Below are 24033 nucleotides of genomic sequence, written 5' to 3' on the forward strand. Positions count from 1 at the left end.
CATGGCAAATAGAGCTTAATGATTAAACTCATGAAACTAACTCCCTTTGTGCCGTTTCCATCTGTTAACGGTGATTTGCATCAATTCTACAGTCGTATTACCTACATCAAACAATGCAAGAGCGAAATGACTCAAGAATAATGATTAACAACTATGATTTAACGTAGTTTTGGGGGGCAGTAGCTCATCTATAATGACTTGGTTTTTGAAACCCGGAGGGCTATGGTTCGAATCCGGCTGCGGACAGAAAAGGCCAACTAGATTTTGGAGAGATGCTAGTTGAGCTGAGTAGCCAAAGAAAGGCACCGACGCCCAAATGTTCTGTCCAGCAGATGGCGCCATATGCACAAAGTAAAAAAGTGCAATTTGTGAAGGATGTGTAATTCAGTGGCAAGCATTACATTCAGGAACACATACACAAAAGTTTATAAATAGACAAAAACACATTGTTTCATCAATATATAGATCAGTGCACTGCACAGCATACACCGGATTGTTTTTGTGGGTATTGGGTGTGTGGTCTGTCTTGGTTTTGAGGGCCGCCTCTTTAGCCCGTGGGCTGGTAGGAACATTGTCAGCTCTATTATTTGTAGGATTCAAATGGTGCCCCGTTTGTGTTCCAGTGTGTGGTAGAAAAAAGTAGAAAAAAAGAAAATAGAAAGCGTAGGTAGACTGGTCAGTTTATGTGGGTTTTCCGTAAAACCCAATAAAACCTGTCGTCTGTCCAAAGTAGCTGGCAACATATTGTCTTTGACATCCTCACGTGTGAACTTAAATGTGCTCGATGTAGGCTTGCAGTTGCATTTGTTGGCGTCTGATTTGAAACAATGACTTGCAGCAGTTGCATTTCAAAGAGTTCCCTTTACGGTCAAATTTCACGTGATAGTGACATCATCTCCCATTAAAATAAGCACGTCCTTGCGGTTTGCGCGTGTCGGGGCGAGACTGCTGGAGACGCACTTTCCAAACAAACACGACCCCAACCAGCGGCGACCGAACCTTCGGGCGAGAACCCTGACTGAAACCAAACATAAACCAAGCAAACCGACACTTGAGGTAAGGACTGTTATCCTGTGACAAGACCCCGAGCTTTTAAGAAATAAGGATTTTTATGCCACTTTTAACGTCGAAAATTTTCAAAAATTTTCTCCTCAGCAATGGAAATCATTAGGAAATGTGAGACCGAAACCTTAACACATTGGTAGAAAAATGTCCAGATGTTTCTTATTAGTTGAGACGGAAATGTGATGTTTTTCAGTAGTGGCGTCCGTTCAAACCTTCTGGGATCTCATTTCAAACGTCACAGAAAACGAGAATAATAGTGAAACACCACAATGTAGTTTTCTATCGTTACAAAATCGTATTAATGTGTGGGTTTCAACGCCAAAATCAAGGAACATTTTCATCTTTTTCAGAACAACAGAAAATCTCAACCGAATTAAGAAATTCAACAATGAGGAGGAATAGCATATGATTTGAATCTTAATGGAACAGTAAACATTTCTCAGACTGATAAATGAATTAAATTGTAATCTTTTTTTTAGGGCCCCGGCCCCCTTCTTTCTCCTCACTGTTATTCCTTGCAGGGCCAAGATGAAGTTGACTTTATTCGCTCAGCTGTGTCTGTTGATCCTTCTCTTTCACTCTCATTCTTCCTCGGCTAAGAGACGACGGGGATTTTTCGGTAAAAGCTTCGGCTTCAAGAAGCCCTTCTCATCCGGCCGAGGCAGCAGCCACAGTAGTACCGGCAGCAAAAACAATCGGGGCAGCAGTTCACAGGGTTCATACCCCAAACAGCCCTCACAAACCAATCAAGGAGTTTACAATCAGCATCCAGGCAGACCTGGCAGTTACCCCCAACAGCCACATGGATCCTCCTATGGAGGTGGCTATGGTAGTTTTGGAGGGTCCGGTGGGGTTTATGGCCGTTATCCTGGTGGATACATCAACCAAAACCCAAACAACCCTATCCTGAACCCTCGCTATGGCAGCAACTTTGGATATCAGGGCAAAGGTTTTGGGGGAGGCTCTCCATTTTCCCGCTCAGTTCAAGCAATGAATATAATGCCCAACGATAAATCCAGAGGTTTTGGACGGAGTGCGGTTATGGCGGCAGCCGGAGGGGCTGTGGCAGGAAGGACTTTGGGCTATGGCTTAGGAAGGTTTCCTCGTCCTCACTTCCACAACCCTCAGGAGGAGGACTACTACAACCACTACATGTACAGGAAATATGGGATGAAGTCTACTGATACTAATGATTACGATCGAGACTCCAGGTACAGTCCGCCCCCTGAGACCTACGACAGCTTCATGGACTCCTGCATGAAGAGAACTGATGTTCTGCCTCCAGCTAACATGAATCAAAACGGCAAGTCAGGAGCCACCCCACCGCCTTTGGCTCCAGGCGAGACCAACAACACCAACCCCAGTAACTCCTCTACATCATCGTCCCTTTCTCCAACTCAGCCTCAAGCTGATCTGGTGACTCCTGCCATTGAGGCTGTCAAGAGCGAAACGGACAATGACACTGTCAGTATCGTGGAGATCGGCTATCCGGCTCTCATTAAGCAGGTTCTGGCCAGGAGATGCTTGGAGCTCTACATGGTTGACTCAGAAAAGTACATGATGAGGCAGACTAGCGGCACACAAGGTCTGGAGATATCGATGGGCGGGTTTTTAATTGTTCTCACAAGCGCTTTGGTGGTGCTGCATGATATAATAAACACATAAATGTGATTGTATTAGTCGGTAATGGAGGAGACTAGAGTCTCCTAAAGCTCTTAAAGTAGCTGCAATTAAGCCTCTTCTAAAAAAAAATTAACATATTAACAAGCTATAAACCCATCTCAAATCTCCCTTTCATAGCCATGATTGTTGAGAAAGTTACTTTTTAATCAACTCAGCAATTTCTTGAACTTAAATTGACTTTTTGACAAATTTCAATCAGGTTTCCGAACACATCACAGTACGGCATCAGCTCTTATCAAAGTGCTAAATGATATAAGGTTGATCACTGACTTGGGAAAGGTGTCAATTCTGGTCTTGTTGGACCTCAGTGCGACTTTTGATAAGGTAGACCATAATATACTGCTGAACAGGTTGGAAATGTGGCTAGGACTAAATCTAACAGTTCAGGTCCTACCTGGAGGAAAGGAGTTATTTTGTAACCATTTTAAGTGATGAATCTCATCGAATGTCAATGACCTATGGAGTCCCTCAAGGGTCAGTTCTTGGACCCCTCCTGTTCAGCCTGTACATTCTACCCTTGGGTCAAATTCTTCAGAACTTTAATTTTGACCATCATAGCCATGCAGATGAGCCATAGTTATATCTAGCAGTGTCTCAGATGACTACAGTTCAATTGAGGTTTTGTGTCACTGTCTAAAATAGATAAATAACTGGCCAAAATTTTCTTCAATTAAACCACAACAAAGCTGAGAATTGTTTTTGGCAATAAAGAAAAGAGGATTGCTGTTAGTAAATACCTGGAGTCACCCTCTTTAAAAACCAAAGACCAAGTCCGAAACGTTGGTGTTCTGATATATTCAGACCTGATTTTCAACAGTCATATCAAATCAATTACTAAAACGGTCTTCTACCATCTGAAGAACATGTCCAGAGTGAAGGCTTGCATGTGTCAAGCAGACCAGGAGAAGCTCATCCATGCTTTTATCTCAAGTAGACTCCCCAAAAAGAGCATTAAACTGCTGCAGCTCATTCCGAATGCTGCAGCTCGGTTTCTGACCAGAACAAAGAGGTCAGAGCCTATTACTCCAATTCTAAAGTCTTTACACTGGCTTCCAGTCAGCTTTAGAATAGATTGTAAAGTTCTGCTACTGGTCTATAACTCACTAAATGGTTTAGGTCCTGAATACATGAAAGAAATGCTAATGGAATATAAACCCAATAGGGCTCTGAGATCGACAGACTCAGGTCAAATAGTGGAGCACAGAGTCCAAAGCAAACATGGTGGAGCAGCATTTAGCTATTATGCTGCACACAGCTGGAATAAGTTGCCAACAGAAGTGACATCAGCCCCAAATGGGAATGTTTTTAAGTCCAGGTTAAAAACTCTTCTTTTTTCTCATGTATTTTAGAGCTTTTCCATTTTGAAATTATATTTCTTACACTGTACACTGTTTTAATTGTACTTTTGTTTTTTTTCTCTGTTTTAAATGTTTATACACTGTTTTTTTCTTTGTTTTTAAATGCTTTTAATCATATAAAGCACATTGAGTTACCTTGTGTATGAAATGCGCTATATAAATACATTTGCTTTGCTTAGATGGGGGATAGGACATCCATTCATTGTCTTTTGTTTTGTGTTTATTCATATTTTAGGAAGTCAGTGCTCATTAGCAACACAGGGATGCTCCATTTACTGCTTGATGAGGTGTATAAGGGATGGTAGGAGACATTTTTAAAAAGAGCACAATAAACTGCGCTATATTGCTACTTCCTTTTAATCTCAAAGCGGAAGGGTTCATTTACGATTGAACATGGTCATGGAAATTTGCTAGTTGGTCTTTTTAGATGAGAATTGAGAGGAAGCAACATGTTCCTCCTTTGTGTTTGCAGGTTAACAATGTTTTTAACTGCCAGGAACTGTATGAATTTTAATGGCGCTAAGACACTTCTTTATTTTTTGATGAACTATTCAAATAATAGGCATGCGATTAATAAAGTCCTATAGATACTCACCAACAACAGATTTTTTTTCTTTAGAGCATTTCATACTTTACAAGATCTGTACATGAGAGAAGTCCTTGTATGGCACATCACATGCGCTGATGAGATGTTCGTACTTCCTCATCATCAGAACTAGATCAGAATAGTTCACAGACCCTACACGTGGGAAAAAAGTTCTGCAAGATTATGAAAATGCACCTTATTGTCAGTCATCTAAAATAATTGATTTTATTAACAAAGATACTCAAGGCACTTGGTTCATCAAGGTTGTGTTCACATGTTACAAAACCGCTTGGTCTTGGTCTGCTTGTCAAGCCTTGTCTCTGTGTGTGCGTGTGAGAGAGTGTGTGGCAGCAAAATGCAGAGTGAAATAACGAAAAAATGAGCATCTCCATCTGTGTGTGCAACAAAGGAACTCCATCCTCGACGTTGTGTTATGGATGTTTTTGTCTGTCAATCAAGCAGCTTGTCTTTGTATCCCAGCCAAGTGTTTTGTGTTGACAGTGTCGGCAGATGCCCATGAGAGGGAGCCACATTTAATCTCTTGTTATGGAGCACTGCACAGTAATCGCTTCGCTATACGACAGGATGTATTTGGAAATACACTTACCGTGCCCCTGTATAAATGCAAACTAAAGAATGCTTTACCTCAATGTTCCTGTATCATGTGCACTGCCTTTTATGCATGTATGTGAGTTTTGTAATGTGTTTTATATACTCACTTCCACTGTGGTGTCTATTCAAGTTATCTTTGCCATTCAGCTCCTTGTTAAGAGAACATCAAGCAATTCTTTCCCATTCTTGCTTGATGTACAGCTTCAGCTGTTCAACAGTCCGGGGTCTCCGTTGTCGTATTTTACGCCTCATAATGCGCCACACATTTTCAATGGGAGACAGGTCTGGACTGCAGGCAGGCCAGTCTAGTACCTGGCACTCTTTTACTACAAAGCCACGCTGTGGTAATGTGCAGAATGTGGTTTGGCATTGTCTTGCTGAAATAAGCAGGGATGTCCATGAAAAAAGACGTTGCTTGTATGGCACCATATGTTTCTCCAAAGCTGTATGTACCTTTCAGCATTAATGGTGCCTTCACAGATGTGTAAGTTACCCATGCCATTGGCACTAACACAGCCCCATACCATCGCAGATGCTGGCTTTTGAACTTTGCGTCCTTAACAGTCCGGATGGTTCCTTTCCTCTTTGGCCCGGAGGACACGACGTCCACAATTTCCAAAAACAATTTGAAACGTGGACTCGTCGGACCACAGAACACTTTTCCACTTTGCATCAGTCCATCTTAGATGAGCTCGGGCCCAGAGAAGCCGGCAGAGTTTCTGGGTGTTCTTGATAAATGGCTTTTAAATGGCAGGGAAATAGAGATGAATGATGAAATAGAGCACAACAAAGACAGAACAAGTTGCAAAAGTTAAAAAAACAAGTCCTAACATGTAGCTGCAATAATTTTGTTCTCCTAGCCACCATATTCCTGGGGGCACTGATCTAAAACAATTGTGGGCGCAACTTCCTGTAAGACACCGGAAGTAGCAGTGAGCTATTTGTTGCTGGCAGTTTTTGTTTCCCGGAGCGGTTTATTGAAACATTTATTGTTTACTTATCTAAATGCCCCGCCTCCCCAAAACAACAACAAAAAAACTAATTGTATCGCTAAGCTTCCAGTAAGCATGGTTGAAAATAGGGGATTCAAGTGGATGACAAAAGTGCAGCCCTCTGGGGGGCACAAGCCAGTGCAAACTGTAGGCCAGGATAAAGAATACAATAAAATCGTAACGCGCAAGGTGCTCCAGTTCCACTGTAGTCTTCTTGAGTGTTTGCAGTCTTCATTAATTATGTGCTTTGCAAATTCTTTCAAAAACAGAAACAGATTAACAAGTAATCTGCATTTTATGAGACCTTTCCCCAAGTAGACTGATAACGTTGCAAAATGGAACCTCCAAAATTGAACATAATCTGTTCTGTGGTGCTGGTTGGCTTCCAAAGTGTTTGTGCATTTATGTGAATTGTTTATTCCAATTTCAAAACGGTCACCATCACAAAAACTGTCTACAATAATTTGTATTAATTTTACAAGTGTGACGAGAAGTTAACTCTTGTAAAATAAAACTCAAACTAAAATGAAGAGCGGTGAGCTTGTCAGGGCCAGCAAGGCTGTCTCTGCTGGCCAAAACACTATTAGAAACACTGACTTATATTTACAATTGAAATTCTAATATTTGTTCCATTAAATTCTTTTAAATTGTTCTTAACAGTCTATTTTCTTCCTCTAGTAGCGTTTCTCTTAGCTGCATGGCTTCCAGTACATGTATGTGGATGTTCGATTTTTTTGTAATTTTTTTTTTTTAAATGTTTTTTTTTTTTTTTTTAGCCAAGTTGGATTTAAACCTTTATGTATTGCTATATCAGTCTAATCTGCCCAGGGCCTTCAGAATCAATAGTGCTGGCCTATATAGGTTAAACTTAATTCGGAGTAAAAATATTTCTTCACCAATCATTTTAAATTTAGGGAATTATTTTGATTTTAACCAATATATATTTCAAATTCATCCCTTGACCCTCGGTGACATCAGCATTTTTCCGTCCTCTGATTGGTTGGTCAGAGTGAAACTCGTTACATCCAACTTCAACCCGTCTGTAGCGATCTGCACACATTAGTACATTTAATACTCAGCATCTCTGGTGAGTATGATGCATTTTATTTCAATTTGTTATGTCAGAGCTGTCATTTAATAATATTCATATTATTGTGGTTGTAGCTTGCACTGGTGTACAACAACACTGTTGTCTACAGGACTGTAGTTGACCTGTCCAACCCTGCATCCCATGATTTTATTAATCAAGCAAGTCAGATGCACATCAATTCATTAAATACTGTATCTTAGTCTCAAAAGAGAAAAAGAAAATACTTGAGGAAAGATGAACATATCTCAACCGGTTCCTTGATCAAACACATTAATAAACCATTAATCATCCGGACAACAATACATCATTGGACAAACAGTGTTACGTCAACATGAGAAGAGGTATTTAAGTGTTACTGTCAATGGGACGGCAGATTACTGCTCACTCCAACACCATCGAGCCACTTCAACTTCAACCTCTGGAACTAATAGGTGAGAGGAACGTAATAAATATAATGGGCTTCCACACAAGATCTGTACTCAATGTTTATTTTTGTGGTCCCAGTTGTGTGTTATATATTATACTGAGATTTGTTCCTAATATCGTACCCTCACAGGTTAAAGACTCATGTCCAGGCGGCTGAAGGTCACCTTGACGGTGGCCATGTGTGTGCTCATCTTCGCCACACTGGTTACCAGTGCAGAAGATGACCAAAAACGGCTTCCCCAAGGCCACTGCCCTGCCTGGATGCAAGCCCACCACAGGCCATATCAGAAATCCAGAGCAAAAGGCCAAGGGCGGGGACTCCCAGTGAAAGCAGACAAATGGGGATGAATGATGAAATGCAGCACAACAAAGAGAATGAGTTGCAAAAGTGAAAATAACATTTCCTGCCATGTACTTGGAACAATTCCATTCTCCTATACATGAAAAATAAAATGAATGTTAAACAGCATACAGGTTTGAGGTATAGTATTTTTTCTGAATAGCATGGAGAAGTTGCAAAATTAAGAATATTAACTAAGACACTCACGAGCAACAAGGACACCACAGTCTTCTTGTTTCCCTTTCGGCTTGACCCTTTTCTGAGGTCGCCACAGCAAATCCTCCTTGTTCTTTTTCAGTCACACCTCATCTTGACCTGAACATTTTTAATGTGACCATTCTTAATTTAGGCGCATTCTAAATTATTATTCTTGTAAAAGAAAAATAAATCATTTTCTTCTTCTACAAATATTTTTCTTTTAATCTGTGTCCAATCTGTATTTGGATGAATGTTTTTGTCGAGTGTAGGACACTAATAACCAAAGCAAAGCAAATTTATTTATATAGCGCATTTCATACACAAGGTAACTCAATGTGCTTTACATGATTAAAAGCATTTAAAAACAAAGAAAAAAACATCTTATAAATATTTAAAGCAAGTAGAAATAAAATAAAATAAAAATACAATTAAAACAGAGGCACTTGTGCGCAAAGGACCAAGCCGAAATCGCTCAGTTGGGAGAGCGTTAGACTGAAGATCTAAAGGTCCTGGTTCAATCCTGGGTTTTGGCATGTAGTACACAGGAATTTGATTTAACTGCGATTGGCTGGCAACCAGTTCAGGGTGCACCCAGCCTCCTGCCCGATGATAGCTGAGATAGGCACCAGCACACCCGCGACCCTAGTGAGGAGAAGCGGCTCAGAAAATGGATGGATGGACAATTAGAACAGCATACAGTGCAAGAAATAGCATTTAAAAGTGGAAATGCTCTAAAAAGCATGGGAAAAAAGAAGAGTTTTTAACCTGGACTTAAAAGCATTCACACTTGGGGCTGATGTCACTTCTGTTGGCAACCTATTCCATTTGTGTGCAGCACAATAGCTAAATGGTGCTTCACAATGTTTGCTTTGGACTCCGTGCCCCACTATTTGACCTGAGTCTGTAGATCTCAGAGCCCTACTTGGTTTATATTCCCTTAGCATTTCATTCATGTATTCAGGACCTAAGCCTGATTTATAGTGATTTATAGACCAGTAGCAGAACTTTAAAATCTATTGTAAAGCTGACTGGAAGCCAGTGTAAAGACTTTAGAGTTGGAGTAATATGCGCTGACCTCTTTGTTCTGGTCAGAACCCGAGCTGCAGCATTCTGAATGAGCTGCAGCTGTTTAATGCTCTTTAGGGAGTTCAGTCAGAAGACCATTACAATAGTCAAGTCTAGTTGAGATAAAAGCATGGATGAGCTTCCCCTGGTCTGCAAGCCTTCACTCTGGATATGTTCTTCAGATGGTAGAAGGCACCTTTAGTAATTGATTTGATATGACTGTTGAACATCAGGTCGGAATCTATCAGAACACCAAGGTTTTGGATTTGGTCTTTGGTTTTTGAAGAGAGTGACTCTTGGGTAGCCCAGCAGCCGTAGGTGCAGGCTCTCGCTTCGCGGCTGCACTGGGGGCCTCATCCTGGTGGCCTGTGACCGCTTCCTATGGTCTGGTCTTGGTGCTGATGGCTCCCTGAGATGGTGTTTCTGCACCTGGATGCTCTGTACTCAGCGTCAGGTTATTAAGTCACTATGATATTATTTTTAACCTGTACGTCTGTGCATCTGTGTCCTTGTTAATAAGTTGAAAGTTTTAAAGTAAAATTTTATGCACAGCGCATATGTTGCATATTTTTGTATGAAAAGTGCTTACAAATAAAGTTCCATTGAATGATTTAATCATTGAATTGGCACCATCTCATATGCACAATAAACGTCAGAGGTGTCCTGGAGTTGCAGTGCCAGCACAATGGTGACGGAAGACCCCACCGAACCCAGCCAAGATGGGAGGATGGGAGCAGGGGCCCACCCAAGAATAGCCCGGCAGACAGGACACCACCCATACCAAGGGATCCAGGAGGGTTCAGCACTCCCACCGAAGTGCCCCATGCAGAACCAGACACCAGAAGGAGAATGCAGCAACCCGTTGCCGCCCCCCAGCCAACCACCGCTACCCTACGCTACCTGCCACCGACGCTCCCAAGCCCCCACGGTAGAGCGAGATGCCACCCCCACCCGCACCCATCTCCAACCCCTCAGCCGGAAGAACTGGAGAATTAATGTATGTTTAGATAATGTTCTGATTTCTGCGCTTCAACTTAAGGAAGAAATACTGCAAACTTGTTTGATATTCTATTCATTTTATTTGTCATGTATGGGAACCATGACATTGCCAGACATTTTATTTGTACTGTTGCAACTTGGTCTCTCTTTGTTCTGAAGTATTTCATCATTCATCCCTATTTGACTGCTTTCTCAGCAAGTCCCGGCCCTCCATGTATTGCTTCGGTAAGGGTCCTGGATTGGGTCTGGATGATGCCCGGTGGTGGACGGACAAAGGGAGATCTGTGGCGGGTCTCTGCACTGGTCGTCAGTGTGGCTAAGATGAGCGCACACATGGCCACCGTCAAAGTGACCTTCAGGAGCCTGGACATGGTAGGTTAACCTTTAAAGGCAAAGTTGGAGGTACAAACCTCATTATGGTACGGTACACAATGGAGATAAAAGTAAACATTTAGTAAAGTTCCCATGTGGAATCTCATTGTATTTATGATGCACCTCTTACCTGTTCGCTCCACAGGTTAAAACTGAAGCAGCAGGTTTGTGTTGTAGTAATCTGCTGTAGCACAGACAGTAACACTTTGCATGTTGACTTAACATTGTTAGTCTGATGACAGAAGTGAACGCCTGACTCCGTTTGTTCAATGATCTCTGCATAATAGAATATTATGTTTGATGAAAGGCGGCATGGTGGACTACTGGTTAGCACATCTGCCTCACAGTTCTGAGGACCGGGGTGCAAATCCCGGCGCCGCCTGTGTGAAGTTTGCATGTTCTCCCCGTGCCTGCGTGGGTTTTCTCTGGACACTCTGGGTTCCTCCCACATCCAAAATCATGGATGGTAGGTTGATTGAAGACTCTAAATTGCCCTTAGGTGTGAATGTGTGCGCGAATGGTTGTTTGTTTCTATGTGCCCTGCAATTGGCTGGCGACCAGTTCAGGGTGTACCCCGCCTCTCACCCGAAGATAGCTGGGATTGGCTCCAGCATGCCCGCGACCCTAGTGAGGATAAAGCGGTACAGAAAATGGATGGATGGATGTTTGATGAAGCAACTGACTGAAACAAGTTCATGTTTTCTGAAATTTTGTCAGAAATATTTCAGAGTTTTACAAAAGGACCATGAACAAGCTAAGGCGCCTGCTCGACAGTAGCGGGGTGGTCCAAAATGTCAGCGTGAGCTTTGTGTTGCAGTAATCTGCTGTACTACTGATCGTAACACTTAGACACCTCTTCTCATGTTAACCTAATTTTCTGTTTGTCCGATGATGGAATAACTGTCATGACTCTATTTATGTTATGAACGCTGCATAATTAAATTGTTGAAGCTTTGTTGGTGGAATTCTCTCCCATTCTTGCTTGATGTACAGCTTTAGCTGTTCAACAGTCCGGGGTCTCCATTGTCGTATTTTACGCTTCATAATGCGCCACACATGTTCAATGGGAGACAGGTCTGGACTGCAGGCATGCCAGTCTAGTACCCGCAGTCTTTTACTACGAAGCCACGCTGTGGTAATCTGCAGAATGTGGTTTCGCATTGTCTTGCTGAAATAAGCAGGGACGTCCATGAAAAGACATCGGTTGGATGGCCATGCCATTGGCACTAACACAGCCCCATACCATCACAGATGCTGGCTTTTGAACTTTGCGTCCATAAGAGTCTGGATGGTTCTTTTCCTCTTCGGCCCGGAGGACACGATTTCCCAAAACAATTTGAAATGTGGACTCGTCGGACCACATAACACTTTCCCACTTTGCAGCAGTCCATCTTAGATGATCTTGGGCCCAGAGAAGCCGGCGGCGTTTTTTGGTGTTGTTGATAAATGGCTTTTGCTTTGCATAGTAGAGTTTCAAATTGCACTTATGGATGTAGCGCCGAACTGTATTTACTGACATTGGTTTTCTGAAGTATTCCTGAGCCCATGTGGTGATATCCTTTACACGTGGATGTCGGTTTTTGATGCATTGTCGCCTGACGGATCGAAGGTCACGGGCATTCAATGTTGGTTTTTGGCCTTGCCGCTTACATGCAGTGATTTCTCCAGATTCTCTGAACCTTTTGTTGATGATATGGAGCGTAGATGATGAAATCCCTAAATTCCTTGCAATTGTACGTTGAGGAACATTGTCCTTAAACTGTTGGACTATTTTCTCACGCACTTGTTCACAAAGAGGTGAACCTCGCCCCAGCTTTGCTTGTGAATGACTGAGCAATTCAGGGAAGCTCCTTTTAAACCCAATCATGGCACCCACCTGTTCCCAATTAGCCTGTTCACCTGTGGGATGTTCCAAACAGGTATTTGATGAGCATTCCTCAACTTTCATTGCTCTTTGTTTCCACCTGTCCCAGTTTTTGATATCCTCTTTGCTATGCTGATGTGCTTCTACTTGAATTCAAAAGATTGATTACAAATACCATACATGGAACATTTACGCATGAACCTTTATCTCACAGGGCTGAGTGTAGGTTACTGTATGAACACATTTGTTGTGAGTTATAAAAATACATGGTATTAACCTTGTGGGGTGATCAGAGTCAGCCACGTGCTTCCACCACCCCTGAGCCAGCTAGCAGTGTCACCCATGATCGCAGCGATTCTCTCCTCGAACGGGGTGAGGCCCTCCGCATCGGTTCTTCCGCCTGTTTTGGCCACACTTTGGTGGTGGGCAGCTGTCCTCCACTTCACATCCACCTTAATGTCTTCTTTTTTAGTTCAACGTGTGTGTGTTGTTCTGACCCCACAGCATTGACAGCCGCACACGCCCTGTCCCATTCGCTCCTTTTTTGCGAATTGTTAACACCAGAGTACAGCGTGCCCAAAGAGGATTTTCTTGCGCACGTCTACTTCATTGAGCAACTTCACATTCAGAAAAATTATTTTTCCTTGCTCATTGTCCTTTTTTCCTGATCATGTAGAGATCGGGATCTCAGGTGCAGGGTTCATTTAAATATGATTTGCATATGTAAATGTGGGCGTGGACAGGGAGGAGTCGGCTACTCCAACGTGCGCTAATTTCCACGTTGTTTGGAATGTACGAAGGAAATGTGCTTGGATTCATGCGTACGCACAGATTCATACATCTGGATATTTTTGTGCGTACGACGTTTTCTGGATTTGAGCGTACGCCATGGTTCAGTAGGAAATCCACGCAAGTCTTTGTACATGAAATTTGTGTTGCCAGCCACCCAGGTCCCCATGGCACGCATGAGCTGGGCCAGTCTGTCCATGATTCCCGGGCCACTTTCCCGCCCCAGTCTGCCCCTCTTCTGCTGTACCCTTGACGGTAGCACTTAGAGTCAATACCTCTTCTCATGTTGACTTAACACTCTGTAAGGTAATGAAATCAAATTTATTGCTCTCAGGATGATAAATGGGTTATTAAGGTGTTCGACCAAGGAACCAGTTGAGATATTTTGATCATTACTCAAATATTGACTTTTTCTCTTTAAAAGACTAAGATTTTTCATAGTGTTGGAATACCAGTTCTCATGTTGACTTAACACTCCGCTTGTCTCGTGATGGGAAAGAGCATCTTGATATCAGGATGATTACAAGAATATTAATGCATTTGATCGAGCAACCGGTTTTCGTTATTGGGGCAGCTTTTATCTTGTTGATCTTGGGTGGGTTACAATATGTACCACCCCTTAAGTTTGGTAAACATAGTGTATGTAACAAGAGTGTATAGCATACAGCATGTACACAGAACTACATGGAGGGGTATTGCATAAACCAAGGAAGAGCATCACCATTACAGTCCACTTATGTGGAGGAGTAACCTTCCTCACGCAGCCAGCTTGAGCTTAATGAAAACCGTAATGAAAATTAAAATTAAAACTTTTGTGGCACTCCGGCATCCCAAAAACATGCGTGGTAGGTTGATTGAGGACTCTAAATTGCCCCTAGGTGTGAATGTGAGAGAGAATGGTTGTTTGTTTCTATGTGCCCTGCGATTGACTGGTGACCGGTTCAGGGTGTACCCCGCCTCCCGCCCGAAGACAGCTTATCCTGCGACACGCGTTAGGATAAGCGGTAAAGAAAATGGATGAACGGATGTTTGTGGCAGTTCACATACCATTTTTAAATTGCACTACAGGACGAGTAGAAATTGGACGTCAACATTTGATGAAGCAAACATGTCGTTAGACATGTAGTGGACTGTTCATGGTCCTCATGTAGAACTATGAAATGTTTCTGACAATACTTGAGATAAGATGAACTTGTAGTCCCATTCGGTTGCTTGATCAAAGATAATGTTCTGTTAATTATGCAGAGATCATTGGACAAACAGAGTCAAGGTGTTCTATTCCCTCATCAAACAAACAATGTAAGTCAACATGTGAAGAAGTATTTAAGTGTGACCGTCAGCGGTACGGCAGATAACTGCAACACAAACCTGTTGCTTCAGCTTCAACCTGTGGAACGAAAAGGTAAGCGGTGCATCATAAATACAATGAGATTGAAAATACACACGAGGACTTAACTAAAGGTTTACTTTTCAGTCTCCATTGTGCACTGTGCCATACTGAGGTTTGTTCATCAAATGTTGCCCTTAAAGGTTAACCTACCATGTCCAGGCTGCTGAAGGTGACGTTGACGGTGGCCGTGTGTGCGCTCATCTTAGCCACACTGACGACCAGTGCAGAGGCCCGCCACGTACCTCCCTTTGTCCCTCCACCGTGGGGCATCATTGAGACCCAATCCGGGACACTCACCGAAGCAATACGTGGAGCGCCGAGACTTGCGGAGAAAGCAGACAAATGGGGATGAATGATGAAATACTGCACAACGAAGAGAGACCAAGTTGCAACAGTACAAATAAAATGTCTGGCAATGTAAAGGCTCCCATTCATGACAAATAAAATGGATAGAAACTATCAAACAAGTTTGAGGTATTTCTTCCTTACGTTGAAATGCATAAATAAGAATATTACCTAAACATACATTCATTCTCCAGCTGTTCTGGGTGGGGGGTCGGGGTGAGCGTGGCCGTGGCCGTGGGTGGGGGTTGACTGTCGCTACCCTGCATATTGTTTGAGTTCTGTGGTTTCCAATTGTGTGGGGGTCCCTGAAGGAAACTGCGTCGTGCAGCCGCTGTTCTCAAACTGTTCAAATCTCGCCCACACAACACGGCCATTGGCCAACCGAGCGAGCCGGATTGGGCAAAAAAGACCTCGATGAGACATTTCATGAACAGGGTTGGACTAGGGCGGGAAAGTGGCCCTGGAGTCATGGGCAGACTGGCCCAGTTCATGCGCGCCGTGGCGAGAAAGTCAGCTGGCAACACAAACCCAATAATTAAAAAAATATATAATACACTGAGAGAGAACAAGGGCAATGGGTAACACACAAATATTGTACAAACAGGATAAACAATAGAGTCACACCTGTAATAAAAAGCTGTAATATTGCGGGACTGCGAAGCAAGAACCGTGATCTCGCGCAGGATTACTGAATGTGTATTCTGTGATGATAAATTGCAGGGACTCATTGTTTCCATGACATGTGCATCCCGGGACTCAGACAGACTCAAGTTTAAAATGATCTATGGTCCTTACTCTGTTCCTTTGGTCTTTGTTTATATTTTTATTTTTAGGTTTTTGAGGTTATTAATGACTCAATGAATTATGGTCCAACAAGATCATATCGATCGATAGCATCAGATTCCTTCTTTTTTTTTTTTTTAATTATTGGGTTTGTGTTGCCAGCTCCCTTTCTCCTCACGACATGCACAAACTGGGTCAGTCTCGTCTGTTTTTTATCTTTTATTTTACTTTAATTTTTATTTTTTCTCTTTGTTGTAAATGTTAATAGGCTGTTTTTTGTCTTTGTTTTTAAATGCTTTTAATCGTGTAAATCACATTGAGTTGCCTTGTGTATGAAATGCGCTATATAAATTTGCTCTGCTTTGCTTGCTTTAGTAAGCACTTACAGTCAATACCTCTTCTCATGTTGACTTAACGCTCTGTAAGGTAATGTAATAAAATTTATTGCTCTCAGGATGATGAATGGAATATTCGACCAGGGAACCAGTTGAGATATTTTGATCATTCCTCAAATATTGACTTTTTCTCTTTTAAGACTAAGATTTTTCATAGTAATACCCACACTCTTTTACTTCGAAGCCACGCTGTTGTTACACGTGCAGAATGTGGTTTGGCATTGTCTGGCTGCAATAAGCAGGGGCGTCCATGAAAAAGACGTTGCTTGGATGGCAGCATATGTTCCTCCAAAACCTGTATGTACCTTTCAGCATTAATGATGCCTTCACAGACGTGTAAGTTACCCATGCCATTGGCACTAACACAGCACCATACCATCACAGATGCTGGTTTTTGAACTTTGCGTCCATAACAGTCCGGATGGTTCTTTTCCTCTTCGGCCCGGAGGACACGACGTCCACAATTTCCAAAAACAATTTGAAATGTGGACTCGTCGGACCACAGAACACTTTTCCACTTTTCATCAATCCATCTTAGATGAGCTTGGGCCCAAAGAAGCCGGTGGCGTTTCTGGGTGTTGTTGATAAATGACTTTTGCATTGCATAGTAGAGTTTCAAGTTGCACTTACGGATGTAGCGCCGAACTGTATTTACTGACATTGGTTTTCTGTAGTGTTCCTGAGCCCATGTGATGATATCCTTTCCACATTGATGTCGGTTTTTGATGCAGTGCCGCCTGAGGGATCGAAGGTCACGGGTCAATGTTGGTTTTCGGCCATGCCGCTTACATGCAGTGATTTCTCCAGATTCTCTGAACCTTTTGATGATATTATGGACCGTAAATGATGAAATCCCCAAATTCCTTGCAATTGTACGTTGAGGAACATTGTCCTTAAATTGTTCGACTATTTTCTCACGCACTTGTTCACGAAGAGGTGAACCTCGCCCCATCTTTGCTTGTGAATGACTGAGCAATTCAGGGAAGCTCCTTTTATACCCAATCATGGCACCCACCTGTTCCCAATTAGCCTGTTCACCTGTGGGATGTTCCAAACAGGTGTTTGATGAGCATTCTTTTTTGCCAACTGCCCCAGCTTTTTTGGAACGTGTTGCAGCCATAAAATTCTAAGTGAATGATTATTTGCTAAAAACAATCAAGTTTTTCAGTTTGAACATGAAATATCTTGTCTTTGTTGTGTATTCAATTAAATATAGGTTGAACATGATTTGCAAATCATTGTATTCTGTTTTTATTTGTTTAACACAACATCCCAACTTCATTGGAATTGGGGTTGTACCTCAAACTTGGTTGATAGTTTCTATTCATTTTATTTGTCATGAATGGGAGCCTTTACATTGCCAGACATTTTATTTGTACTGTTGCAACTTGGTCTCTTTTCGTTCTGAAGTATTTCATCATTCATCCCAATTTGCCTGCTTTCTCCGCAAGTCCCGGCCCTCCACGCATTGCTTCGGTGAGTGTCCCGGATTGGGTCTGAATGATGCCCCGCGGTGGACGGACAGAGGGACGTCTGCGGCGGGCCTCTGCACTGGTCGTCAGTGTGGCTAAGATGAGCGCACACATGGCCACCGTCAACGTGACCTTCAGCAGCCTAGACATGGTTGGTTGATCTTGAAGGGCAAAATTTGAGGAACAAACCTCAGTATGGCACAGTACACAATGGAGACAAAGATAAACGTTTAGTAAAGTCCTCGTGTGGAATCTCATTGTATTTTATGCATAATAGAATATGATGTGTGATGAAAGGCGGCACGGTGGCCAACTGGTGAGCAAATCTGCCTCACAGTTCTGATCTCTGCATAATTAACAGAACATAATGTTTGATCAAGCAACCGACTGAGACTTTAAGTTCATTTTTTCTCAAGTATTCCATCCATCCATCCATTTTCTGAGCCGCTTCTGCTCACTAGGATCGCGGGCGTGCTGGAGCCTATCCCAGCTATCATCGGGCAGGAGGTGGGGTACACCCTGAAGTGGGGCAGGGCACACACCGTTCATTATGTTCACGAGCTAACGAGCTCGCTCGACGGCGGCGGGGTCATCCAAAACATCAGTGCCTCGCTTGGAATTGTTGTGTGTGGGCCACCCCACATAACAGAGACACGGGGAAAAAGAAATCTTGGTGAGTGTAATCCACCTTTACTATGACATCTGATAACACTGTCGTCTACACAGTACGTACTGGGTATCTGTAAAGCTGATGTTAAAGAAGACTTTACACAACCCAACTTTCTCACTTTCCTGCATACAAACTGCTGTTATTAAAACGATATGCACTTATTTAGTTGAAGACATGGATGTTCATAGGCTAACAATTCGTCCTGCATATTTAATCTCGTGTGAACATCGATAAAAACATGACATGGAAGCCACACTTCAAACATATACAAACCAAACTTGATAGAAGTATTTCAGTTTTGAATCGAGCTACTGGATCATAATGTATTCACATAATTCAGAATTCAATAACTGCAGAAGTTCAGTCAGTTCACGGACGATGCAACAAAAAAGGGAAAGAAGGATCATCCACAATGTACTATGAGACATAAAGTGTACTTCTACGTTATCACTTACTTAGTGGAAGAATCCAAATATTGCCGATTCTTGTTTTGCAACTTGTGCATGCTATTCAGAAGAAATACTTCAAACGTATGTGATGCTTCATATTCATTTTATTTTGGATGTACAGGAGAACAGAATTGTTGCAATTACATGTTCTGTATTTCCTCACTCATCCCCATTTGTCCAATTTTGCTTCCAGTGGCATTTCTTGCATTTCTCCGGTAAGTGGCTTGAAAGGGGAATTGATGAAACCAGACAATGGTATTCTCCTGTGTTTGTGGGCCTCTGCAATGGGCGGTGGTGTGGCTAAGATGAGCACACACATGACCAACGTCAGGGTGACCTTTAGCAGTCTGGGCATGATTGGTTCACCTGGTAGGACAAAATATTAGGAACAGATCTCAGCATGATACAACGTACCACCGGACACGACTCGGACCACAAAAATAAGCATTTAGTTCAGATCTTTTCTTTTTTGGGCGGGAGGGGGGGTTATTCTGCTTACCTTTTCTCTACACAGGTTGAAATTGAATCAGTTCTTTGTTCTTGAAGTGAGCAGTGATGTGCTGTACCACTGACAGCAAGACTTAACTACCTCTTCACATGTTGACTTAATATTCTGTTTGTTTGATGAGGAAATAGAACACCTTGACTCTATTTGTCCAAATGATCTCTGCATAATAAATAAAATATTGTTTGATCAAGAAACCAACTGAGACATGTTCATCTTCACTCAAGTATTTCAAAACATATTTCGTAGTTTTATTAAAGGACCATGGCCCCCACAGCGGAATAATCCAAAAATGTGTATCACACTTGTTTGATGAATAAAATCTTGATGTGCACGGAGGGCCGACTCATGCTGTTCGCTGGGGCATGACGCCAATTTAGCCACGCCCCCAAAAATCCAGTCAGCTGAGCTAGAGCAAAAGTTGTCACGATATGTAATCGTATGGTATTGGACTGGACCCAAAATCAGACTGAGGTGGAGGGATCTGATGAGAATGGTTTATTTTGAGGTAGCTCAGAGTATGTATTTCCAATGCATGATGGTGATCCGTAGCCTGTAAGCCTGTGTACCACGAACAAGTGCAAATACTCTGGCGGTGGATCTGTGGGTCAGGCAGGCTTAAATACAGGCAGTGATGAGTGCTGATTGGGAACAGATGCGCGGGCGAGGAGGTAATGATTGCTGGGGAGAGAGAGGCACAACGCACAACCCAAGCTCCAAAAATGAACTGCAGGGCACAGATCATGACAAAAGTGTTTGAAATTACGCGTATATCTCGGCAATGCAGTACTAAATTGTTCAATCGGTGCACACGTTTTCGGCACTTCAAACATTGAATGTATTTAGAAACAAAACACAACAATGATATTGGTTCAATTTTAATTACAGTACGGACTGTAATATTCGTATGTTGGTTGTGGGCCTTTAAGGGGTGTGGCTTAGTGAGTGACGTCAGGAGCTGAAGTCAGGTTGGCCGGTCAGTCTGTGTGTGAGTCTCAATTCTTGTGCGTCTGACTGTTTGTCCCATTCGATAAATGACTGAAAATGCATCAGCGGCTGTGACATTACAGTACTCGAAGTGCTCAATTTTTTTTGCCACTTCACTCAAGAAAAGCTATATCAAATACAATACAACAGTGTATAGCATACAGCATGTCCACAAAACTACATTGCATAAACCAAGGAAGAACATCAAGATGACATTTTCAAGATAAAGGTGAGGTGTGATCAAGAAACCTGTTGTCACTTCTTACCATTATGGAGGAGTAACCTTTCTCGCGCAGCCAGCTTGAGCTCAATGAAAAACGTAATGAAAAGAAAATTAAAACTGGCGGGTGACTGGTTAGCACATCGTCCTCACAGTTCCGGGGACCGAGGTTTAAATCCCGGCCCCGCCAGTGTGGAGTTTGCGTGTTCTCCGGTTTCTTCCCACATCCCAAAAACATGCGTGGTAGGTTGATTGAGGACTCGAAATTGCCCCGAGGTGTGAATGTGAGAGAGAATGGTTGTTTGTTTCCATGTGCCCTGCGATTGGCTGGTGACCGGTTCAGGGTGTACCCCGCCTCCCGCCCGAAGACAGCTGGGATAGGCTCCAGCAGCCTGCGACACGCGTGAGGATAAGCGGTAAAGAAAATGGATGAACGGATGTTTGTGGCAGTTCACATACCATTTTTAAATTGCACTACAGGACAAGAGTAGAAATTGGACGTCAACATTTGATGAAGCAAACATGTCGTTAGACATGTAGTGGACTGTTCATGGTCCTCATGTAGAACTATGAAATGTTTCTGACAATACTTGAGATAAGATGAACTTGTAGTCCCATTCGGTTGCTTGATCAAAGATAATGTTCTGTTAATTATGCAGAGATCATTGGACAAACAGAGTCAAGGTGTTCTATTCCCTCATCAAACAAACAATGTAAGTCAACATGTGAAGAAGTATTTAAGTGTGACCGTCAGCGGTACGGCAGATAACTGCAACACAAACCTGTTGCTTCAGCTTCAACCTGTGGAACGAAAAGGTAAGCGGTGCATCATAAATACAATGAGATTGAAAATACACACGAGGACTTAACTAAAGGTTTACTTTTCAGTCTCCATTGTGCACTGTGCCATACTGAGGTTTGTTCATCAAATGTTGCCCTTAAAGGTTAACCTACCATGTCCAGGCTGCTGAAGGTGACGTTGACGGTGGCCGTGTGTGCGCTCATCTTAGCCACACTGACGACCAGTGCAGAGGCCCGCCACGTACCTCCCTTTGTCCCTCCACCGTGGGGCATCATTGAGACCCAATCCGGGACACTCACCGAAGCAATACGTGGAGGGCCGAGACTTGCGGAGAAAGCAGACAAATGGGGATGAGTGATGAAATACAGCACAACAAAGACAGAACATGTTGTAAAGATAAAAACTAAATTTCCTGCCATGTAATTGCAACAATTCTGTTCTCCTGTACATCCAAAATAAAATGAATATGAAGCATCACATACGTTTGAAGTATTTCTTCTGAATAGCATGCACAAGTTGCAAAACAAGAATCGGCAATATTTGGATTCTTCCACTAAGTAAGTGATAACGTAGAAGTACACTTTATGTCTCATAGTACATTGTGGATGATCCTTCTTTCCCTTTTTTGTTGCATCGTCCGTGAACTGACTGAACTTCTGCAGTTATTGAATTCTGAATTATGTGAATACATTATGATCCAGTAGCTCGATTCAAAACTGAAATACTTCTATCAAGTTTGGTTTGTATATGTTTGAAGTGTGGCTTCCATGTCATGTTTTTATCGATGTTCACACGAGATTAAATATGCAGGACGAATTGTTAGCCTATGAACATCCATGTCTTCAACTAAATAAGTGCATATCGTTTTAATAACAGCAGTTTGTATGCAGGAAAGTGAGAAAGTTGGGTTGTGTAAAGTCTTCTTCAACATCAGCTTTACAGATACCCAGTACGTACTGTGTAGACGACACAGTGTTATCAGATGTCATAGTAAAGGTGATTACACTCACCAAGATGTCTTTTTCCCCGTGTCTCTGTTATGTTGGGTGACCCACACACAACAACTCCAAGCGAGGCACTGATGTTTTGGATGACCCCGCCGCCGTCGAGCGAGCTCGTTAGCTCGTGAACATAATGAACGGTGTCTCTGTTTTGTGGATCTACGTGCAGAGCATGGAGAAAGGATGTGAGGTATTGGACAGAGCCAACGCCGGTCCACAAACCCACTAGCGGCTTACAAGTACCAGCCTAGCTGCTAGTAGCAGGTTACTCGACAGTGGAGCTGTCCAACTCGCTGTTGGCTCGCTGCTTGAGCAGCACACTCGTCACCACAAGACACTAGCTCAAATCAAACAAAACACTTCAGGGAAGATGCATTTTCTTGGGGTGTGGTCAAAACATCAGCGGCTGTGACTCTCCTTTCATTACAGTACTTGAATTGCTCCATTTTTTTTCCCCCTTCACTCAAGAAAAGGTGTATCAAATACAATACAACAGTGGACAGCATACAGCATGTCCACAAAACTACATTGCATAAACCAAGGAAGAGCATCAAGATGACATTTTCAAGATAAAGGTGAGGTGTGATCAAGAAGCCTGTTGTCACTTCTTACCATTACAGTCCACTTATATGGAGGAGTAACCTTTCTCGCGCAGCCAGCTTGAGCTTCATGAAAAAAATCATGAAAAAATATTTCAAAGTTGCTGTTTGTGGCAGTTCACATTTTGAACCGTTTTTAAATTGCACTACCGGACAAGAGTAGAAATGTACCATCCTGCACGTCAACATTTTATTCATATGAAACATGTCGTTAGACATGGACTGTTCGAGGTCCTTTTGTAAAACTATGTCATATTTCTGACAAAACTTGAGAAAAGGTGGGTGCGGTGGTTTGAACGTCTGCCTCACAGTTCTGAGGACCGGGGTTCAATCCCCGGCCCCGACTGTGTGGAGTTTGCATGTTCTACTCGTGCCTGCGTGAGTTTTTTCCGGGCACTCCGGTTTCCTTCCACATCCCAAAAACATGCACGGTGGGTTGATTGACAACTCTAAATTACCCGTAGGTGTGAATGTGAGTGCGAATGGTTGTTTATTGATGTGTGCCCTGCCCCACTTCAGGGTGTACCCCACCTCCTGCCCGATGAATGCATCTCAGTCGGTTGCTTGATCAAACATTATGTTCTGTTAATTATGCAGAGATCAGAACTGTGAGGCAGATTTGCTAACCAGTTGGCCACCGTGCCGCCTTTCATCACACATCATATTCTATTATGCATAAAATACAATGAGATTCCACACGAGGACTTTATGAAACGTTTATCTTTGTCTCCATTGTGCACTGTGCCATACTGAGGTTTGTTCCTCAAATTTTGCCCTTCAAGATCAACCAACCATGTCTAGGCTGCTGAAGGTCACGTTGACGGTGGCCATGTGTGCGCTCATCTTAGCCACACTGACGACCAGTGCAGAGACCCGCCACAGACGTCCCTCTGTCCGTCCACCGCGGGGCATCATTCAGACCCAATCCGGGACACTCACCGAAGCAATGCGTGGAGGGCCGGGACTTGCGGAGAAA

General features: G+C 42.8%; 1 protein-coding gene and 3 long non-coding RNA genes across 4 annotated transcripts; 3 read left to right on the forward strand and 1 right to left on the reverse strand.

Annotated features, from left to right (window-relative positions):
- Positions 1-181: 181 nt before the first annotated feature.
- Positions 182-10436, forward strand: LOC133474893 (uncharacterized; the record flags this gene model as incomplete). Its single annotated transcript, XM_061767026.1, has 3 exons — positions 182-1056; positions 1545-2650; positions 10072-10436. Coding segments are annotated over exons 2-3 (1422 nt in total), but the record flags the coding sequence as incomplete, so codon positions are not given.
- A 3229-nt stretch (positions 10437-13665) lies between these two features.
- LOC133475873 (uncharacterized) lies at positions 13666-15296 on the forward strand. The gene is made up of 2 exons (XR_009787961.1): positions 13666-14841; positions 14970-15296. It is a non-coding gene; the product is annotated as an uncharacterized LOC133475873 (long non-coding RNA).
- Positions 15297-19029: 3733 nt separating this feature from the next.
- On the reverse strand, positions 19030-20883 carry LOC133475158 (uncharacterized). The gene is made up of 3 exons (XR_009787735.1): positions 20702-20883; positions 19443-19610; positions 19030-19309 (listed from the first exon to the last, which is right to left on the reverse strand). It is a non-coding gene; the product is annotated as an uncharacterized LOC133475158 (long non-coding RNA).
- A 173-nt stretch (positions 20884-21056) lies between these two features.
- Positions 21057-21934, forward strand: LOC133475157 (uncharacterized). The gene is made up of 3 exons (XR_009787734.1): positions 21057-21071; positions 21315-21471; positions 21600-21934. It is a non-coding gene; the product is annotated as an uncharacterized LOC133475157 (long non-coding RNA).
- The last annotated feature ends 2099 nt before the right edge of the window (positions 21935-24033 follow it).

The sequence above is a fragment of the Phyllopteryx taeniolatus genome, chromosome 3, assembly GCF_024500385.1.
Source record: "Phyllopteryx taeniolatus isolate TA_2022b chromosome 3, UOR_Ptae_1.2, whole genome shotgun sequence".
Lineage (NCBI taxonomy): Eukaryota > Metazoa > Chordata > Actinopteri > Syngnathiformes > Syngnathidae > Phyllopteryx > Phyllopteryx taeniolatus.